Here is an 18,354-nt window from a genome sequence, read left to right on the forward strand (position 1 = left end):
GCCAGGTCATTTCGAAGACAACTCTGGCCTTATTTTCAGGTGACATGACAGGACTGTCAAGACCTTCACATGCAGTACAAAACCCAAGAGAAGGTTCCCCAGAGACGGCAAGAGGCAGTATGAAAGAGAGCCAATTGCGTGCAGTTCTCCCTTCTTCCACATTCCCTGCTATCACTCACAGCAGTATCTTAACATTAACACCATGGGACTACTTACACCAGAGACATGGTAAGTGCTGCCCCTCCACCAGCCCAGGGGTGGAGTTGTCAAATCATGTATAAAACAACCTGCTAGCTAAAACAGAATTTTCAATAAAAAATGAACTATTTCCTATGATAAGTAAGTGGGATATTTCTGAAACTAAACTTTGATGGATGTCCTGGATTTTAATTATCAAACACAACAACTTTACACACTCAGAGAGCCACAGCTAGCAGGTGTGTGCTACCTCACACCATTCTGTAGTACGTCTTTGCACAAACATTCAACTAATCCATTAGGGCTTTAATATCAGACATCTAGTAACATATTTAGGGGAGCTTAACGGTTCTTAAAAATGTTCATTTATTAATTGTGATGGTTGGAGGTAGCTGTCAGCTTGACCAAACCAGGAATTGCCTGGGATATGGGCCTCTGCGCATGTGGGAGTGTGTCGAGGTAGGAAAATGTGCTCTATCACAACAGTTTGGGAATGGAGTCAAGGGAATTCTGTGGGCTTGTGAGAACACTCCAGGAGAACAGGACACAGTCTTGTAACCTCATTTTCTTCAAAACACCAAATTGTTCTTGGGATGCATTTTCACGCTCCTTCCAGGTGCTGCAGATAGGAGTTTCCTTCGGGTTACTCATGGCTACTTGCTGCCGTTACCCTGTTAAATGTTTACCTCTGTGGGAAACATGTTTTTGCCTCACACCGCTCGCCTTTATTATTGTGCACAGCTTGAACCCAAGTGAACTGTACCCATGTGAACCCTCTGAACTCTCAGACGACAATTGTCTGCTGCTCTGAGTGAAGATGACCATTGCATGAGACTGCAGTCTGCCTCATTTAGCAGCCCCATTCTCCCAGGTCCCACGACCTCTGGAGTAGTGACACCACCCACCATGGCTGTCACCATTCCTTGGGTGGGATCCTGGACTGCATAGCTGGAGAGAGGGAGCTCATTAGCTCTCTTCTTGATGACTCTGGGTGTGATTTGCCCAGTGCTTCAAGCCCCTGCTGCCTTGCTTCTCCACCATGATAGATTGTTGTAATTTTTAAAAATAAAAACAGTGCAAGAGAGAAAGACACCATGTGACAGAGCGCAAATGGAGGGGTTTTTACTGGGGGAAATTGAATGGGGAAAGAGGGGAGAGGAGAGGGAAAACCAGCCTCTTGGGACAGGAGTACAGAAGAGAAGGGAGGAGAGAAAGAGAGATAGACAGAAAGAGAGAGACAGAGAAAGAGAGCTAGGAGGTGGGCAGGGTCCTTTTAAAGGGGGACATGGTGAATGTGTGTAGGAGGTGCTCTTGGTGGTTACAGTTGAGGACACACTGTGTCTGAACCCCAAAGGCAGGCCAGTACAGATGCCTGAATTCTAACAGACTGTACCTCGAATTGTGAGCCTTTCTCCCTTATGCTGCTTTAATCGGGGTATTTTTTCACAGTCATGGGAAAAGAAACAAAGATGCTAGCCCTAATTTGAAGATGAATGCCTGCCATATTAGTTCCCTAGATCTAGGAACCCACGTGTCTTAGTCAGGGCTACTAATGTTATGATGAAATGCCACAGTCAAAGACAAGATGGGGAGGACAGGGTTTATTCTGTTTACACTTCCACATCACTGTCCACCACAAAAAAAAAAAAAGTCAAGACAGGAACTCTAACAGGACAGGAACCTGGAGGCAGGAGCTGATGCAGAGGCCATGGAGGAGTGCTGCTTACTGGCTTGCTCCTGGGTGCTTGCTCAGTCTGCTTTCTTATAGAATTCAGGACCACCAGCCCAGGGATGACACTAACCACAATGGGTTCAACCCTTCCCTACCAATTATTAATTAAGAAAATGCCCTAACAGGCTAGCCTACAGACTGATTTCATAGAGGCATTTTCTCAACTGAGGCTCCCTACTCCCAGATGACTCTAGCTTGTATCAAATTGATATAAAACTAAGCCAGCATTGTGTCTGCCTATACTTCAGGAAATCCCTGCTCATGCTCTGTGGTGGATCTTAGCAGCACAAGAAACCAAGAGAAGAATATATTAGTTATTTTCCTATTGGTGTGATAAAACCCATGGCGAAGACGACTTCCAGGAGGAACGGTTCTCATTACTGCAGCAAGGCACATGACAGAAGAAACTCAAGGCAAGTAATGAGAAGAGTGATTGGCATAAGCTGTAAGATCCTACCAGAGGGAGCCAAAGTCCAGGACGGTGGCTGTAGGGACGACTGTGGATGCAGAGATGAGAGTTCTTTGTCTTGCTCATAAGCACACATACTTTACAGCCATTACAAAAATAACTTGGAAATACAAAAGGCAGTTAATAAGTTATAGTGTTACTGATTATCCTAGAGTTAATGACATGTGTATGAGTGTATCTTCCTACTTTGGATAGGTGACAATTTCTTATACAGCATAAGGAAAGCATTAACCATAAAGGGAAATATCAATAATTAGAGTACACCTGGCATAAACATAGGGACTTCCATCCACCAAAAGACACTTCTAAGAAACTGAAAAGGTAGGGCTGGATAGTTCATTGGTTAAGAATACTTGTCACTCTTGCAGAAGAGGACACCGGTTCTACTTCTTGCATCCACATGACAGCTCACAGCCAACCATAACCTCATTCCAGGGGATCTGATGCCTTCTTCTGGCTTCTGCAGGCACTGCGTGCATGTGACACCCAATGCATACACTCTGACACACATGCAAATATATAAAATAAAAAAACAAAGGTGTATAAAAATAAAAAGGCGTGTGTAAAATGTTTGATATAAAGGTATAGGAGTAAACATTTGTAATTTATTTGACCAAAATATGGAAATAATTTTGTTATATAGTTATTAAGAAAAAAACAGCACCTCAAAAACCACCTTAAGTAGTCATTGATGCAAAGTCTTCATCCTGTTAGAGGCGAGGAGTTGCGCTGCCTCCCAGCCACACTCTGTCCAGTCTCTTCCTGGTACCCCAAGAGTCACTCAACAGACTTCACAATAAGGCCTTGGCTAAGCCAGTTATGACATGGTAAGTGCTCTTGGCTGTCCCTTGAGAGCCCATTAAACTGTGTAGGACACAAACTCCAGGCAGTAACACCTCCTGCCCTAACCTATTGCCAGAGTATGATTAAAGAGTGGGAAAATCGCTTTCAGAGGCTTAGAAGACAGAGAGCTGGACATCTGAAGGCCCAGGAAGGGACCACTGCTGAGGGAGAGCAAGATAACAGAAAGCCATCCAAGACCTCCAGTGTCAGCCACCCCTTGATAGTTCAAGATTTTCCATACCACAAAGAGGACCTCTGTACGGCATCACCTCTGGGGTGAGTATGGCTTGGGTACCCAGCCCTTTCCTAGGTGTCCTCAGCCTAGTTAATGTAGGACCACCACCTGCCAGTTTCTCACCACGGGAAGCCACTAGAAAGACCCTTTCGAGAGCTCTAACTCATTGCCCCCCCTGCCTTCCAGGATATGGACGGCATTCTACAAATCAGATCCACGCATCGCCCTCGGAAAATACTCCCCAATGGAACGAGAGATCCAAGTAAGTGCTCTCAAGTTTGCATGGGCAAAGTCCCTCTGGAGTCTGCCTGTGGAGATAAGAGGAATCCCAGGGTTCAAAATCTACAAGAGCTAATTCCAGGATAGGCTCCAAAGTTACAGTGAAACCCTATCTCACAAAAAAAACAAAAAACGAACCAAAAATAAACCACCAATCACAGACGTTTCCACAATAGCTCCTGTTGGCTGTGTCTACTGATGGATTTCACTGTCTGAACATCCCAACCAGGAGTACTGTAGTAATTAGGGCGGCGGGGCTGCGTCCCCAGCACCCCGGCCGCCTGCTCGGCTAGCTTATGCCCCAAAATAACAACACACAAACTGTATTCATTTAATTACTGCTTGGCCCATTCTCTTCTAGGCTAATTCTCACATATTAATTTAGCCCATTTCTAATCATCTGTGTATGGCACCCCAAGGTGCGCTTACCCGGAAGATTCTAGCCATGTCCATCCTGGGTCGGAGCTTCATCCCAGGAGCAGGGCATGGCGTCTCTCTCAGGCGTCTGCTCCCGAGAGAGCTGTGGAGTCTCTGACCTCACTTCCTCTTCCTCCCAGCGTTCTGTTCTGTCTACTCCTCCCACCTATCCTCTAACCAATAAAATGGGCCAGGGCAGTTCCTTTATTAGCCAATGACCTTCCTCCATCAGAGTACAGCCATACTGTACCGGAAAAGTAGCTCCGAGGGTGAGTACTCTGGCTGTGCAGACATGAAGACCTGAATCCTTAACACCTATGTAAATAGGTCAGACATGTCTGCCTGTGCTGTGACCCTGGCACTGGAGAACAGAGACAGGCAGACCCTGGGAGATTGCCGGCCAGCCAACCTAAACAAAATGGCAACTTCTAGTTCTGTGAGAGACGGTTTCTCCAAGGACTGTGAAGGCACCTAAGGTCTTCTTCTGGTCTCCGAATGCACACGCACCCTCCCCATATGTCAGCAACACATACACATACTCAAACAGAAAACACATACCGAAAACCACAAATATAACTGTGACACTAGATTAGGAGACTGTCGTTTCTTAAGGACTCCCCTGGCACTATGTTGGACTTTGAGTGTAACACGTCCCCCACGTGTTTATGTCTTTCAACACACGACTCCCAGTTTGTGGCACAGCTTCGAGAGGTTATGGAACTTTAAGGGGGGGTGATCTCTAATGGTTGAGGAAGGGCGGAGGTCATGGGTCCCTGAGGATGGGCCTTCTGGGTTTTGCCTGGCCTTTGTTCCTATCCTGATCCTCTGAGAGGTGGGCAAGCTGCTCCATGCCCCCACCGCCATGGAGCCATCTGCCACCGTGCCTTCCCTACCATGATGGGTTGTGTCCCCTCAAACTGTGAGCCAGAACCAGTGCTTCTCCTTTGAATTCCTTCTCAGGTGTTTAGTCACCTTGATAAGAACATATCACACACAACAGGCATGCACACGCATGTACACACACATGCACGCATCCATGCACGCACGCACGCACACGTGCACACACACACACGCAAGTCTCACATACATTTTCTTTTGAGACTTCACAGTAATATGCATAAGGTCAATAAAATGATTCTAAATCCATAGTGGATGGAAGGAAAGCCAGGCTTTGCACCCAGACCTATTTGATCCCCAGTGTCTACCCTCTTTCTCATTTATATGAATTCAGTGCCCTTAGCAGTGGAGGGAGAACCAGCAGCAAGCTAATTTTCTTTCCACAAGGGCTGCCTATCCCTAGGTGCTGAGATTTTCTAACCATCTGTGTTCTATTTCCAGCATCTTGGTGGCGTGCACACTATAGCAGCCAGGAGATTTTTGGCAGACCAACACAAGAAAGAATGGAAGATGCTGAAAGAACTACAGGCACAGTCTTCGGACTACAAAAAGGCGACAGAATATAGAAGAGAGTCCTCTTCTCTGTGCTCTGTGTGTGGACCCCCGGAGAAAATATGGACAGCAAAGGTGGTTCTGCCTGCAGAGGAGTTCAAGATCCCCCACCGAGAGATGATGGACATCAACAAGCACATCAAAAGGATGCAGCTGGCACGAACCCTGAAGAGTAAGCAGTTTTCTCCATACATTGAAAGGCTCTGGAGCGCCGCATTGCGGTCCGGAGCGGAACTGGGTTCCACCGCCGCAGACAAATCCAGGGAAGAAGGGGATAGTTCTGATAAAGTCAACCAGGAGGAGAAAGAGAAGGCAGAGCTCAAACCCACCAAAACACGAGAAATTACGATGGACGTCATTTTCAAGTCAAAAGAACCCAAGGGGTGTTTGATATGCCATCGGAACGACCGGAAGACTTTCCTCCCTAAAAAGAGACGGGAGCGGCACATCACGGGCCTGACGAACAGAAACCTCTTCCCCATCAGTGGCTTTCCTGGAGACCTGATGCTCATGAACCAGGACTTTATATCACGGGGCATTCACCCGAGTGACGCCATTAAGATGTACTGGCTGCCGGAAGAAGATTCCTGCAAATTGCACAAACACAGGACCGCCCGCTCCCCATACTGAAGCCCCCAGTCCCGAGCATGCGCAAGAGTCCTGCTCTGCTTTTCTCCTGCACACGGTGTCCCCAGGTCCCTCCTCCCTGCTCTTCTCCTGAGCTCCTCGGCTTCTCCTGCTCTGCCTCCATGGTGTCTCCAAGATGAGATCCTATTGCTGAAACTTCCTTGTTTCCAGCAACTCTTGAGTCTAGCCCCACGTCACCACTATCAGAAGATCTACATTATGGGCCTGTCCCCGCTGGGAAGGCTGTTTTCTTGATCCTGCGCAGTCACTGAAATACTGAAGCTGCCCACCAAACACTGAGTCCGGGCACTAGGAAACAACCCAGATGTGACAGGAAATAGATTCTCAGCCTCCTCCAAGGGATCTCCTGGCTCAACCTGAGCCTTGAGCATAGATAGGAACTTCAACTTTGGCGGGGGAGGGGGACAGATAGCTAGAGCAAATAAAGGGGTTTCCCTTCAATGACAAAACTCTGATGTTTCCTGCATGTGTGCCGATGTACCACATATGTGCCTGGTGCATGGAGGCCAGAAGAGAATGTTGGGAGGATGCCTTCTTTATGGGTGTGTGTACATGCCAATGTGTGCAGGGAGAACTCAGCCTGGCAGCTTGGAGATACGCGTGAGACACTGCTGAAATCTGTCTCCTCATCTTGAGCGACACTGGCCAAGCTGAAGCTTCTGGGGGTGCTACCAGGTCCCTTGGGTGGTCTAGAAAAGGAGAGTAAAGTGACAAGTTCCCATTTGCCTTTCTCAACAAGGCCCTGGGAACCAGTGGCTCCTTCTTTTTCTGTCCTGAAAGTCTCCAAGGAAGAATAACTAGTTGACCATGGTCCAGCATGGCTGGAGGAGGTTCCAGCCCTCTCTAATATATGGGCCTCACACCTGGAAGGTGAGGCAGTCTAGGAATCTCGGGACAGGCGAGTAGCTGAGACTAAAAGGCTTGCCGGCCTTCACTAGTTTTCAGTGGCAGAAGCAGGGCCAGCCCCCACTTCCCTGACTGGTTTATACAAGAACTCTGGGAATGTCACTCTAGGCCATGTGTAACAGCGGAGATCTAGGAGCCCTTGGGCAACCCCTTGGGAGTGGGGCAGTTCAAATGGACAGACATGCAGCTCCATGTATTACAAATCCCACTAGGACCCTCATGGCTCACGCCCAGGGCAGTGCCCGTGGTGACAAAGTGTTTGCTACAAGCCCTTGAGGAACAGTCCACAATGCAGCGCTCCAAAGGGTTATACGTAATGCTCTCTCACTGGGCACACATCCAGTAGAATCCAGAACATGTGTCCACACACAAGCTTAGACATGAGTATTCATAGCTGTTTGCTTATGGTAGTCTCAAAGTGGGGATAACCGAAATGCCCCTCTGATGATCGGTGGCAAAAGGAAAGTGGTAAGGGTCGTGCAATGAAGTACTTTTCAGGCGTGTGAAGGATTGGGAACTGATCAAGATCCGAGCATGGATATAGAAATGGCATGCTAAGTGAATGAAACCAGTCATGGAAGACCACACACTTTCTGCTTCTACTTATGTGTGATGCCCGTTGGAGTTCTCTTTGCATGGAAGCCCCGCCCAACCCTTTCCTGCCTAGCTATAGGTCCTTCAGCTTTTTATTAGACCACCTTGGGCAGGCAAGGTGAAACAGCTGCAGCGCATCTTTATATAACTAAACAAATGCAGCAGAAACAAAAGGAACACATCTCTACAAGTTAAAGTGATAGTCCACAGCATAAACAAATGTAACACATCTTTGCCTAGTTAAAATAATATTCCACAACACATGGCAGTGGCTGCCTGGGGAGACAAAAAGGACTGTGTTTTCTAGAAACACCCAGAAATCGAAGTTTTGATTCCTCTCGGCAAGAATGCCTGGATTAGCCTCGGTTTCTGAGGATTTCTGTGCCCCACATCTTTGTCCTGGCCACACTGTTTCTAAAACTGTCCTTAAACAGACTCATGCATCTCCCCTGTGGGTCTTTCCTCCATTCCCTATAAAACTTGAGACATCTATCTGCCCAAATCTGCCGACAGCCTCCACCCCTGTCTGGTCTCTGTGCTGACCCGAGGCTGCCCTCACTCCCCTCCCGGGGGCCTCACTTTCATTCCACAAAGATGAGTGGAAGATTTGAAGGGTTATAAATAACCTCCTCTACATGGTTCCCCTCTCTTGATCGAGAACTCCAGTTTGTCCAGTTAGCCATTCCTATCCCACTAGTCAATGCGCCCAAACTGAGTCAAACCCTGCTTGGAAGCTAGTCCAAGAGCAATGGAGACAAAGTATAAGTGATGGCCAGGAGCCCCACCATCTATAGCAGTGACTGCTGCAGACATGAATGTGATAAACACTGAACAATGGCTCAGAGTCAAGTGTGGTGCAGAGGCAGGTGAGAAGAGCTGCTCGCCACTTGCTGCCTACCAAGAGGGAGGGCAGCTCTTAGAGCAGGCAGAGCAAGGCCAGGGCAGGGAGGGCAGCTCTTAGAGCAGGCAGAGCAAGGCCAGGGCAGGGAGGGCAGCTCTTAGAGCAGGCAGAGCAAGGCCAGGGCAGGGAGGAACACCAGGCATCTACCTGCCGTCAGTCTGCCACCGTTGTATGTTGTTTCAGAAGTTGATCCCCGTACTCCTTTATACCCACCGGAGACTGGCTTTCTGAGACCTGCCACTGCAAGGGCTCATAAATACATAAAGTGCCTGTCTCTTAGAGAGTCAAAAGAACACAGTCTTCTACCTGCTGACACCCCAAGTTGAGACTTTCTCAGCTTGTTCACTCCTGGAGTTGCTACAGAGCTTGGGCAAAAAGTCACGAAGCACCTTTCAGGTCTCTCTGACAAAATATAGTAGATAGATAGATAGATAGATAGATAGATAGATAGATAGATAGATGACAGATAGACAGATATAGATAGATAGATAGATAGATAGATAGATAGATAGATAGATAGATAGATGACAGACAGATATAGATAGATAGATAGATAGATAGATAGATAGATAGATAGATAGATAGATAGATAGATGACAGACAGATATAGATAGATAGATAGATAGATAGATAGATAGATAGATAGATAGATAGATAGATATGGGAGAGGGAGGTGGAGATTAGTAGTTGGTATTTCACCAAAATCTCCGCAGCAGTCACAGCTGCCAAAAATCTCATCCAAAAAGTAACAATAATCAGAGGGAAGCATGCAAAATATTTCACTTGAAGAACATCCATCCTGAAGGTTTACGTGAAATTATTCCTAATGTTTTCCCTGACTTTAAACTCCACCACTTCAGCTTTCAAAAATCCAACCAACCATAAAGAACCAAAAGACACAGCTCAGATCACTGAACCATATATTAGCAACCACAGCAACAACTCCATTCTCCATGGCAACAAATAACCACAATGCCATTCTGCGTGATTATTGCTAATCTTTGATACAAACTCAGAAATCCAGGTGATGTTGACCCAAATGTCCTAAAGACTTCCTTCTCGGGGAAGATATCCATATTCCTACATAGATTAACCCATGCGGTGGTTGTACTTCTGTTTCCCCTGAGTACTCTGCAGTAATTGTAACATGAAGAGCACGTAGCGTAAGACTCGTGTGTAAACCCAAATGCATCCCTCCACTTCAATAAGCCTGTTACTCACCATTTGGTGAATCCTCTTCCCAGCAAGGGGCACAGCTTTTAGCTTTTAAATCAGCTATTATCGTGAAAGCCTTTTCTGTCGCAGCATCTAACAATCCAACGCGCCGCCTATTAGAGGTTGTTTCGGTTATTTTTGATATTCTGTGGAGAGTGTGAGGTACCCTTTCCTGCTTAGAGGGGAAATTTCCCCTCTTTGAACCTGAAATGCTTTCAAAGAGGAGAGATATTGCCTTTCAAGAGGAATAAAGCTGCCCTCGTCTTAAGAGCTGTGATGGTCTCCAAAGACTCCTAATGCGGAGAAAAGCATTAGCCACTCACATGTCCACCTTAATGAGTACTTAGCTCATAGCTGGCCAAGGTAAATGTCACACACTTAGGAATTATTTTTCTTTGTTAAAAAAAAAAAGTCTGTCTGATCTCCACACTGTCCTTCCTATCTCCGCTGATCCTGCACAACACTCGTGTGGGATGTACATATCTCTTATTACCGTTCTCGAGGTTAACACAAATCACACCTATATTTCTACAGAAGCTAGGGGACAATTACAAGCAAGCTGATAGATTAGGACATTTTTACCTCTTATTTCCTCCTATAGAAACAATCTGGTAACCATTAAGAATTGAGTCTGAAGGGTTTCCCTCAGACTAATGTGGCCCCCCGCTGGCGGGGTTATAGGACCGGGTTTAGGGGAGTGGGCCACTAGAGCAGGTCCTTTGTCCTAGTCAGTAACTATTGCTGCGGTGAAACACCATGACCAAAAGCAACTTGGGGAGGAAAGGGTTTAATTGGCTCTTAGGCTAGAGTCTGTTATCTAGGAGAACTGAGGCAGGATCCAAAGCAGAGGCCATGGAGGAACACTCCTAATTGACTTGTTACCCCTGGCCGCTTAGCCTGCTCTCTGATATAGCCCAGGACCAGCTGCCTGGGAGTGGCACCACCCACAATAGACTGGGCCCTCCTATATCAATCATTAATAAAGAAAATGCCCCAATTCTAATTGAGGCATTTTCTCAGTTAAGGTTCCCTCTTCCCAGATGACCCTGGCTTGTGTCCAGTTAACAAAAAAACAAACCAAGACAGAAGGTTCTGACCCATGGTGCAGAGTGGTGGGCACACTAAGTGACGTTGGACACATTATACCAGTGGGGATAAGCTGGAACCAGTTGACCCCTGATACCCCTGATACTCCAAGAGTCTCACAACTTGAAATTCGTAAACTTCCTTGGGGAAGTAAGAGTTGGCTGGGCCATTCTCCTGGAGTCTTTCTGGGAAGTCTGGGATCGGTCTAGGGACTAGAGATTCACAGACAGGCTCAGCTAAAGGAAGAAAAAGGCTTCTTCGGGTGGACGTGGCAGCTGCCTCTAAACCCAGAACTTGAGAAGGGGAAGACAGAGCAAGCTGGCCTGCTAGACTAGCAAAAGTGGGATGCTCCAGGTTCATTGTGAGCCCCTATCTCAATAAAGTGAGAAGCTATCAGGAAAGACACCCAATGTCAACTTTGGGTGCACACACAGGGCGTGGTCGGACCATACCCATACGCACACACCATTCGTACAGGAAAGGAGGGAGAGAGGGAGGCCCAGTAACAAGACGGCACTAATGTTGAGCTGCAGCGCCCTCTAGCCTCCACAACTGGGATGGCTAACGGGTTACGGAGAGCTGTCTGCCTGAAAGCTCCAACCCAGAAAGATGCATGACACAGCTCAAAACAGATTTGATATTTCCTGTTCTTTTACCCACCATGTGTCTGTCATTCGTTTGAGGTGTCGCCCAAACTTGGAGTTCTATGAAGGTTCACATCTGTTCAGATCTAGCCCAGACTGGAGTCTACAGTTTGCCCACACAGAGTGATCTGTCAGGACTTTCTCCAATGTCCCCGGGCTTGGACATGATTATGGGTGATGAAGGCCAGGAGAATGAAAACTGACAAGATATGCCCTGGCCTCCTAGCTCCTCTGCATGCTGGAAGGGCTCATAGGTTCATCCCCACCCCACCCACTGCTGCTGAAACTTGCACAGTAGGTGACGGGCATGTCTCAACCATCTCTGGTCAGAGCTGGCAGCTGTGGCTGAATCGCTGCTGGACATCTCTGGCCCTCTGTCCTAGGGGTCTCACCTAACTCTAGCAACATGTTCATAGTCGGGATCATCCCAGCAGCCGCTGGTTGGGGCCTGAGCCGGGCTCCTGGCATTGGCATTGCCAGCACAGTACCTAGGGGCTTGGGTCCCACCATCTGCGTCACTAATTCACTGCCTTCTTGGAACCCGTTTCATCCCTTTATCTTCTGTGATGACCAGTCATGCTTCTCCCTGGAGACTTTCTGCAAACAGGACTCCTGTCCTAGGCATCTGTACCCTCCTCCGAGCCCTTCCCATCCCATAGCTCTGACCGTTGCGTCATGAATGGAAAGACGAAGAGTCTGGGAGGACTGGAGATGATCATCCTCTTGAAGGTTTTGAAGCCTTGAAGCAGAATCCCTTCACCTTTCAGCATTTCTGTTGCCGTGTCCCCACAGCTGTCTGACGTGAGGGAAGCCAGCATGTGGGGTCAACCTCTACAGACAATGACCAAGCAGACACTTGCCTTGAAAAAGTCTTTATTTAGTTTGCCTCATTATGAGGACAGACTGAGATTGATTGACACTACAGGTTGAGAAAGTTGGCCATAAAATGGGGAAGGGGAACTAGCTAGAGAAATCACTGCTGCTCCAGTGTTTGGCTCCTAGGTGTGGGGGGTTGTCGACAGTGGTCTCGTTCTGCTATGTCCTTCCCAGCCTTCAGCCTGTAGACCCTGGGGGAACTTGGGCCCCACCTTTTTCCTCTGCCGTCTCAACATACTTTGCCATGCATTCATGCTAAGGGAAAACCTAGCCGCAGTGTATCCGGGTGCAAAGCATCACAGGCTCATTCCTTCTGTCTTTTCCGGGAATCTGGGCATGTAGAATCAATGCCTGGGTGCGCTTTGCTTCACATCTTAGTGCTTGGAGGTTGGCCACGGGCACCGCGTGTCTTCCTTCCCAGCGTGAAGGCAGCCACAGCTAGGACCACGGCCAGGAAGATTCCACCAAAGATGGCAGCAGTGGGATAGGCCGCCTGGGAGTTAACTGGCTTCTCCACATCCTTCACTGCCAAGTCTGTGGAAGAAAAGAGAATGTGATGATGGAGAAGGATAGGGCACAGACCAGAGAATGGCAGAGAAGACATGGAACTGGATGGTTCTTATCAGAACTTTTGGGTGGAGATGGATAAGGAAATGAGAGAAGGGGAAACCGAGGCTAGCCTCCACGAAGCAGCTGAGTGTTGGACTAGAGAGATTTACACACCATTGTCTTGCCAGCGAGGGGAGTTAGGGAAGGGTCTTTGCAGGACTCAGACCCGGGCTTTGGGAGAACATTCTGGATTGGGTCTGTAGATGAGAGTTGTGGCATTTAAGCCAGTTGCAAAATGGTGACAAAACCCCAGGCGAAGGGAATCCAGGACCCGAGCTACTGTGGTGACTGCAGGCATACAGGGAAAACAGACATTGGGCACCACCTGCCTCTTCACTTTGCTCACTCTCCTTTTCTACAAAGTCCCACCCCAATGGAAGCACCAGCTATGCACAAGGTCTGCTCTGACCACACCTGTTTTTCCATTTGTTTGTTTGTTTGGTTTTGGTTTTGCCTCCTGTGATACCATAAGCCTTTGCTAAGTATTTAATAAGTGAATGAATAAGAGTCTACAGTCAGCTTGCTGTAGGGACCAGCCTACTATGGGGCATGAGGACAGGAAGCTATCACAGATGGTTCCCAGAGGGTGATTGATGGTGTTGCCCTGATCTAGGGGTAGGTTGGTGACAATATAATAAACCCATTTCTGCCCCTGTCACCCTACCTGATGCCAGCCTGGGTCAGAAGCCCTAGGACTCCTACCATGGGCATCTCCTAGTCAATGCCCACAACAAACAACAGAGCAGAAATCACACCCTACCACTCGGTCTAGATGGGGAGTAAAATGTCTCACTTAGTGCCAGACCCGCCCCCCACACACACACCAGAAGTCAAAATCAGTTCATGCTGCCTGTATGTTCATGCCCCACCCAGCTGGCGAATTCAAAACACCTGTTACTCCCTGATGCGTGAAGAGTCTAGGAATCGAATATAGAAATAAAGGGTCCAAGAATATAGAAATATAAAATTGTAAGCCCAAACACGTTTTAGAGAAAAATAACCTTTTGCAAAAGGTTATAGCAAAAATAACAAAAACCTGTTAACCTTTAGCAAACACTTTCTGCCTTCAGAGCAGCCATCGGGGCAGCCATGTGCACAGAGGTAAACCTTTAACAATTGTCTCCAGCCTCCCAGCTTCCCAGCTAGGCAGGTCCTGCAGACAAAGGTTAGCTTCTAACTATTGCCTCTAAGTGCAATACTCTGCTTGTATTCCCTCAAGTTTTAACTGTCCCCTATGTGACTCTACCCTCTGTCTTACATTCTTTCAGGAACAGTGAAAAGTGGCTGTTTAGGCCACAGACTTTCACAAACACTCTAAGTTAACAGCCTATAACCAAAAGTTGTAAAACTTAAAATGTACTGTGACTTTAAACCTGGCCTCAAGGCTGTAAAAGCTCTTTGACCCACACCTGATTGTTTCTCCTGTTAAAAAGAGGCCCAACACCAGCTCCTGTTGCCACGGTTTTGAAACCACCTGCACGCTGGTTGTTGTCCCAGCTGCTGGTAAGCTTTTGAGCCCCGGGGTGATTTTTTAATATTTTTCTTTTTCTAAATAAAGTTTGCTTCTGGTTTAATAGACTACAGAGGTCTGTCCCCATTTTTTGTGCTCTCTCAGTGCCAACAATGAAGAATAATATTCCTGTTAATTATGTTAACAGCAAAAACTGTAGTACATTCATCAATCATTCAGTGCTTTACACCGGACAAGGACCAAGGTGATTTAAGGAGCATTGTTTTAGTAAGCCCTCTTAATAGTCTTTGAAGACATTAGCCTTCTCACCTTATAGATAAGGATTCTGGGAGCTCCAGATCACAACTCTCTTGCCTAGGACCTATGTGTAACCGTGAGCCTTGGGGAAAGGCCGCGAGCAAGCCTAATTCATTGACTGGTGTGCAGTTTGAGTTGGCCGATAACACAAACAAAAATATCCCAAATCGACCAGAATCAAGGATCCCAGTGGAAGATTGGATCTGAGGGTAACCACTTACCCAGGCTCCTCTTATTTTTGTTGGGGGATTGCAACTGGATGGGTCCCAGGACAACGTCCACCTTTTCTTGGTAGGAGCCGACGTCTCTCTTGGACCTCACCACACAGCCTCTCTGGCACCGGGAAGAGAAATCATAGGCTCTGCACACCACCAGTTTACACTTCAGATACACCGAGGGGAAGCGGTTCAAGAAGTGGAAGGAACTGAATTTGAAGCGGGCAATGCGTGGCGACGGTGAGGAGTAGAGTTGGTAAGTTTCATCTCTCACGCATCTGGAAGTAAGGAAAGGAACCAGTTAGCCTGCTGAGGCTTGGTCTCCCCTTTATGCCCTTGTTCTCTGCAGTCATCCTGCGACCTGGGCTTCCAGCGCCACCACACACTCATTGTGAGGGGTGCCCATAAGTCCTAGCAGCCCAGCAGACCATCTGGTGTGACAAGCTCAGTACAAACGGGTAACCAGGGAAGCTCAAGTATGGAATCCAAGAGCAAGCCAGAGGCAGATCAGGAAAGGAGATGGTCCCTTCTTCCCTTTTCTGGTCACTGGGCTTCGAACGGTGACATTCAGATGTAGGCTAAACATTTTCCATGCTCCCTGACCCTTGTCTCCTAGGGCCCTAGGGCCTCTCTGCTGAGCTCACACACACACACACACACACACACACACACACACACACACACAGCCTGGCTTGCCCCTGGGCAACTGCACAGCCATGTTGGCAGTTCTCTCTAGGACTGGAACTCCTATATCCAGCACTTCCTCGTCCCTGGGGCACCTTGTCTCTGCTGGCGAGTGAAGGAATCTGTCAGCCAATCGACTTAAGGAATATCACTGAGAAGAAGATGAGGCTGTCTACAGGGGACAATCCATGTGCATCCATAATAGTGAAGCTTAAGTGATGGGCTGGAGAGAAGCGAGGAACACCAGCCTGGCCTTTAGAATAGAATGCTTCTTAGGAGGACTGTCTCAGGGCAGCCTGGCTGTCCCGCAAGATTAGTTCTGTGTCAATTTACCATCTTCCTTCTTCCTCCCAGAGCTTCCTTCTTGCTTTTCCCCTCAACTTAACAGCCCTGAAATACCCAGAATTCTTTTCTGTACTGCAGCCCTATTAGCATTCCAAAGGAAAGGGTATTTGGAGGTTTGTGCAGAGGAGGAGCATTTTGGGAAGAATTGGGTAGAAGCAGGGCTAGAGGTGGGGGAACACTGCATAGGTCAGAACTTAGTGGCCCAGGCCCACCAGTCAGTTTACTTTTGGATGATGTGGTTGAGGGCCAGGGTGCAACTAGTGAGTCACTATGCTCCAGGCCCAGTTGTCATCACAAATGGCATTGCCGCATATATGGCAGACTGTCACCATAGTCAAGGACTACTTGCTCATAGGTGAGCCATTCATGTTAGCCACCCCACTCCACTCAGACACTGCTTGGTTACTACGGAGAGCAAACGGGGTCTGGGTAAGTTTCTTCCTGCGTTTGCTGTGTTTCCAAGGGGACAGTTCCAACCTGAACCCATTATACAGACTGTGCGAGAAGATGCCCATTCTCTCTGCTTATTGAATTGATATTCATGTTCAAAGAGTTCCTAGGATGTGAGGCTGTCTTTGACATCTCGGGTTGGTGTGAGGTTTAAGACCACTGCCCAGCCACTTACTACCAGCCCTCCTTCCCTTGACACTATGGCTTCCCATCAGAGGCAATGGCTACTCGGGTGTCTTGGCTTCTAAGCCAAGAGGTACCATTCCCACCAGCAGAGATTACACAGTGGGGGCCGGACTCGCACACCCAACATGTCAGACCTCCTCCAAGAGTGCAGAAGCATCACACCTCCCCTAAAGAGCCTCCTCCAGGGACACTGGAGCAGAGGAGCCCAGTGCAACCAATCTGGTCTCCACTGAGTCAACCTCAACATGTCCTGAACCATAATGGAGAAGTGACATTCCTAGCGGACAGAGAGTGTGAGGGCCTTTGGTGCAGTGACCTTCTAATCCTTGCCACCATCTCCCACTGGCTTGTGGTACAGAAACTGACGCAGAGATCTGTGTACTTTAGTTTAAGTCTTCTCTCAAATCAATGTGTTTCCCATGTCATGTTCATGTTCTAACCCTAAGGCTAGAGTTTATAAACGCCAGTTTATCGCCATCCAATTGAGTGACCATTGGTGACTCATTCCTCTCTTCCCACACACTAACAGGACATGGTGCCTAATAACCTGTCCTCTTAATCGGGAATGTAACCCGGGAAACAGCATGAGGGGTCCTCAAAAGGCAAAAACCACATGTAGAAAACTATCTTAGCTGGAACCCCTGGCAAACTCAGCTAGCCAAAAATATGCAGTCCCTGAGTGGTTTTTGGCTACTTGTGTGTGAGTTATAAGGCAAAAATTTGCAACTGTCCCATCCACAAGTCCTTACCCACTCCGGATGAGATCATATGTCAAAGATGAGAAGTCATTAGGGTATGGTGAAGCCACACAGGTGTCCACAAACAAGGCCAGGGAGGAATCAGGATGGAGGATTTCAGCCTGAAGGTACAAGTTCTGGTCCAGATCCACGTAGTATGGGCTGCTGGTCACTGGATACAGGAAGGAGGAGGATGTATAAAAGGAGATGTTCACATCAAAATTGCCATACTGGACTTCTTGGATCTCGACGGTGTTGTTGGTGATGTAGACGGTGTTGACCCAGGTGTTCTGAAGCATCTTGCAGCTCACATGGATGTGGAGGTCCTTCTTCCTCTTGATGATGCCATTCGAAACCGCCGCTTTGAGGAAGTTGGAGTAGTTGATGGTCTCGTTGTCAGTCTAGCGGAGGGAAGCAGAGCAGGTCAGTCCCTGCTGCTCTGGGTTGGAGTGCGAGAGAAAGGGCTCAGAGGGACTCTCGCGGAAACACACAGAGGTGGCACCTGTCTGCCTTGTGGCTGCTGATATCTAGGATGGATGTCAGCTTAACCAGCCAGATGTCCCCCACACCCCCTCATTCTCTAGCACATGGTGGCGCAGGCCATGATAATCTGTACTTGTTGCTCTTCTTTGTGGCAAAATGGGGATGTCTGCACAGCCCTTGATATGCAGTGTCTCTGACCAAGCTCAGACTTCGTGGTTCAGGATTCAGAGCAGGATGTACTGAGTCTATTCTCGCTGTCACTGGGTTCTCAGAGCAATTGGTTTCATACTCATGAGAGGGTCCTAGTATTATCAGAGTAGAATGTTTTTTATTTTGAGTGACAGGTGGCTTCTTCAGTGTGGTGACGGACACAGTGGAAGCCAGG

At 47.9% G+C, this 18,354-nt stretch overlaps 2 protein-coding genes across 5 annotated transcripts in view; one reads left to right on the forward strand and one right to left on the reverse strand.

The window, feature by feature from the left end:
* Positions 1 to 3,086: 3,086 nt before the first annotated feature.
* On the forward strand, positions 3,087 to 6,849 carry CUNH10orf120 (chromosome unknown C10orf120 homolog). 2 transcript variants are annotated; one of them, XM_041666475.1, is made up of 4 exons: positions 3,087 to 3,226; positions 3,352 to 3,518; positions 3,664 to 3,739; positions 5,512 to 6,849. In XM_041666475.1, the coding sequence occupies exons 1-4, from the start codon at positions 3,224 to 3,226 to the stop codon at positions 6,250 to 6,252; spliced, it is 987 nt and encodes a 328-aa protein (XP_041522409.1). In that variant the 5' UTR covers positions 3,087 to 3,223; the 3' UTR covers positions 6,253 to 6,849. The 2 variants fall into 2 exon arrangements, with proteins under 2 accessions (XP_041522409.1, XP_041522408.1); XM_041666474.1 differs by lacking the exon at positions 3,087 to 3,226 and having other exon boundaries at positions 3,322 to 3,518.
* Positions 6,850 to 12,472: 5,623 nt separating this feature from the next.
* Positions 12,473 to 18,354, reverse strand: part of Dmbt1 (deleted in malignant brain tumors 1) — a 59,161-nt gene continuing 53,279 nt past the window's right edge. For all 3 annotated transcript variants that reach the window (XM_041666464.1, XM_041666463.1, XM_041666462.1), the window contains 3 exons: positions 17,499 to 17,887; positions 15,091 to 15,362; positions 12,473 to 13,026 (listed from right to left, as the gene is read on the reverse strand). In XM_041666464.1, the coding sequence (XP_041522398.1) occupies positions 12,860 to 13,026; positions 15,091 to 15,362; positions 17,499 to 17,887 (828 nt within the window). In that variant the 3' untranslated portion in view covers positions 12,473 to 12,859. The remainder of the gene's footprint in view (positions 13,027 to 15,090; positions 15,363 to 17,498; positions 17,888 to 18,354) is intronic.

The sequence above is a fragment of the Microtus oregoni genome, unplaced genomic scaffold (assembly GCF_018167655.1).
Source record: "Microtus oregoni isolate MIOR12 unplaced genomic scaffold, Mior012 000016F_ref0000370, whole genome shotgun sequence".
NCBI lineage: Eukaryota > Metazoa > Chordata > Mammalia > Rodentia > Cricetidae > Microtus > Microtus oregoni.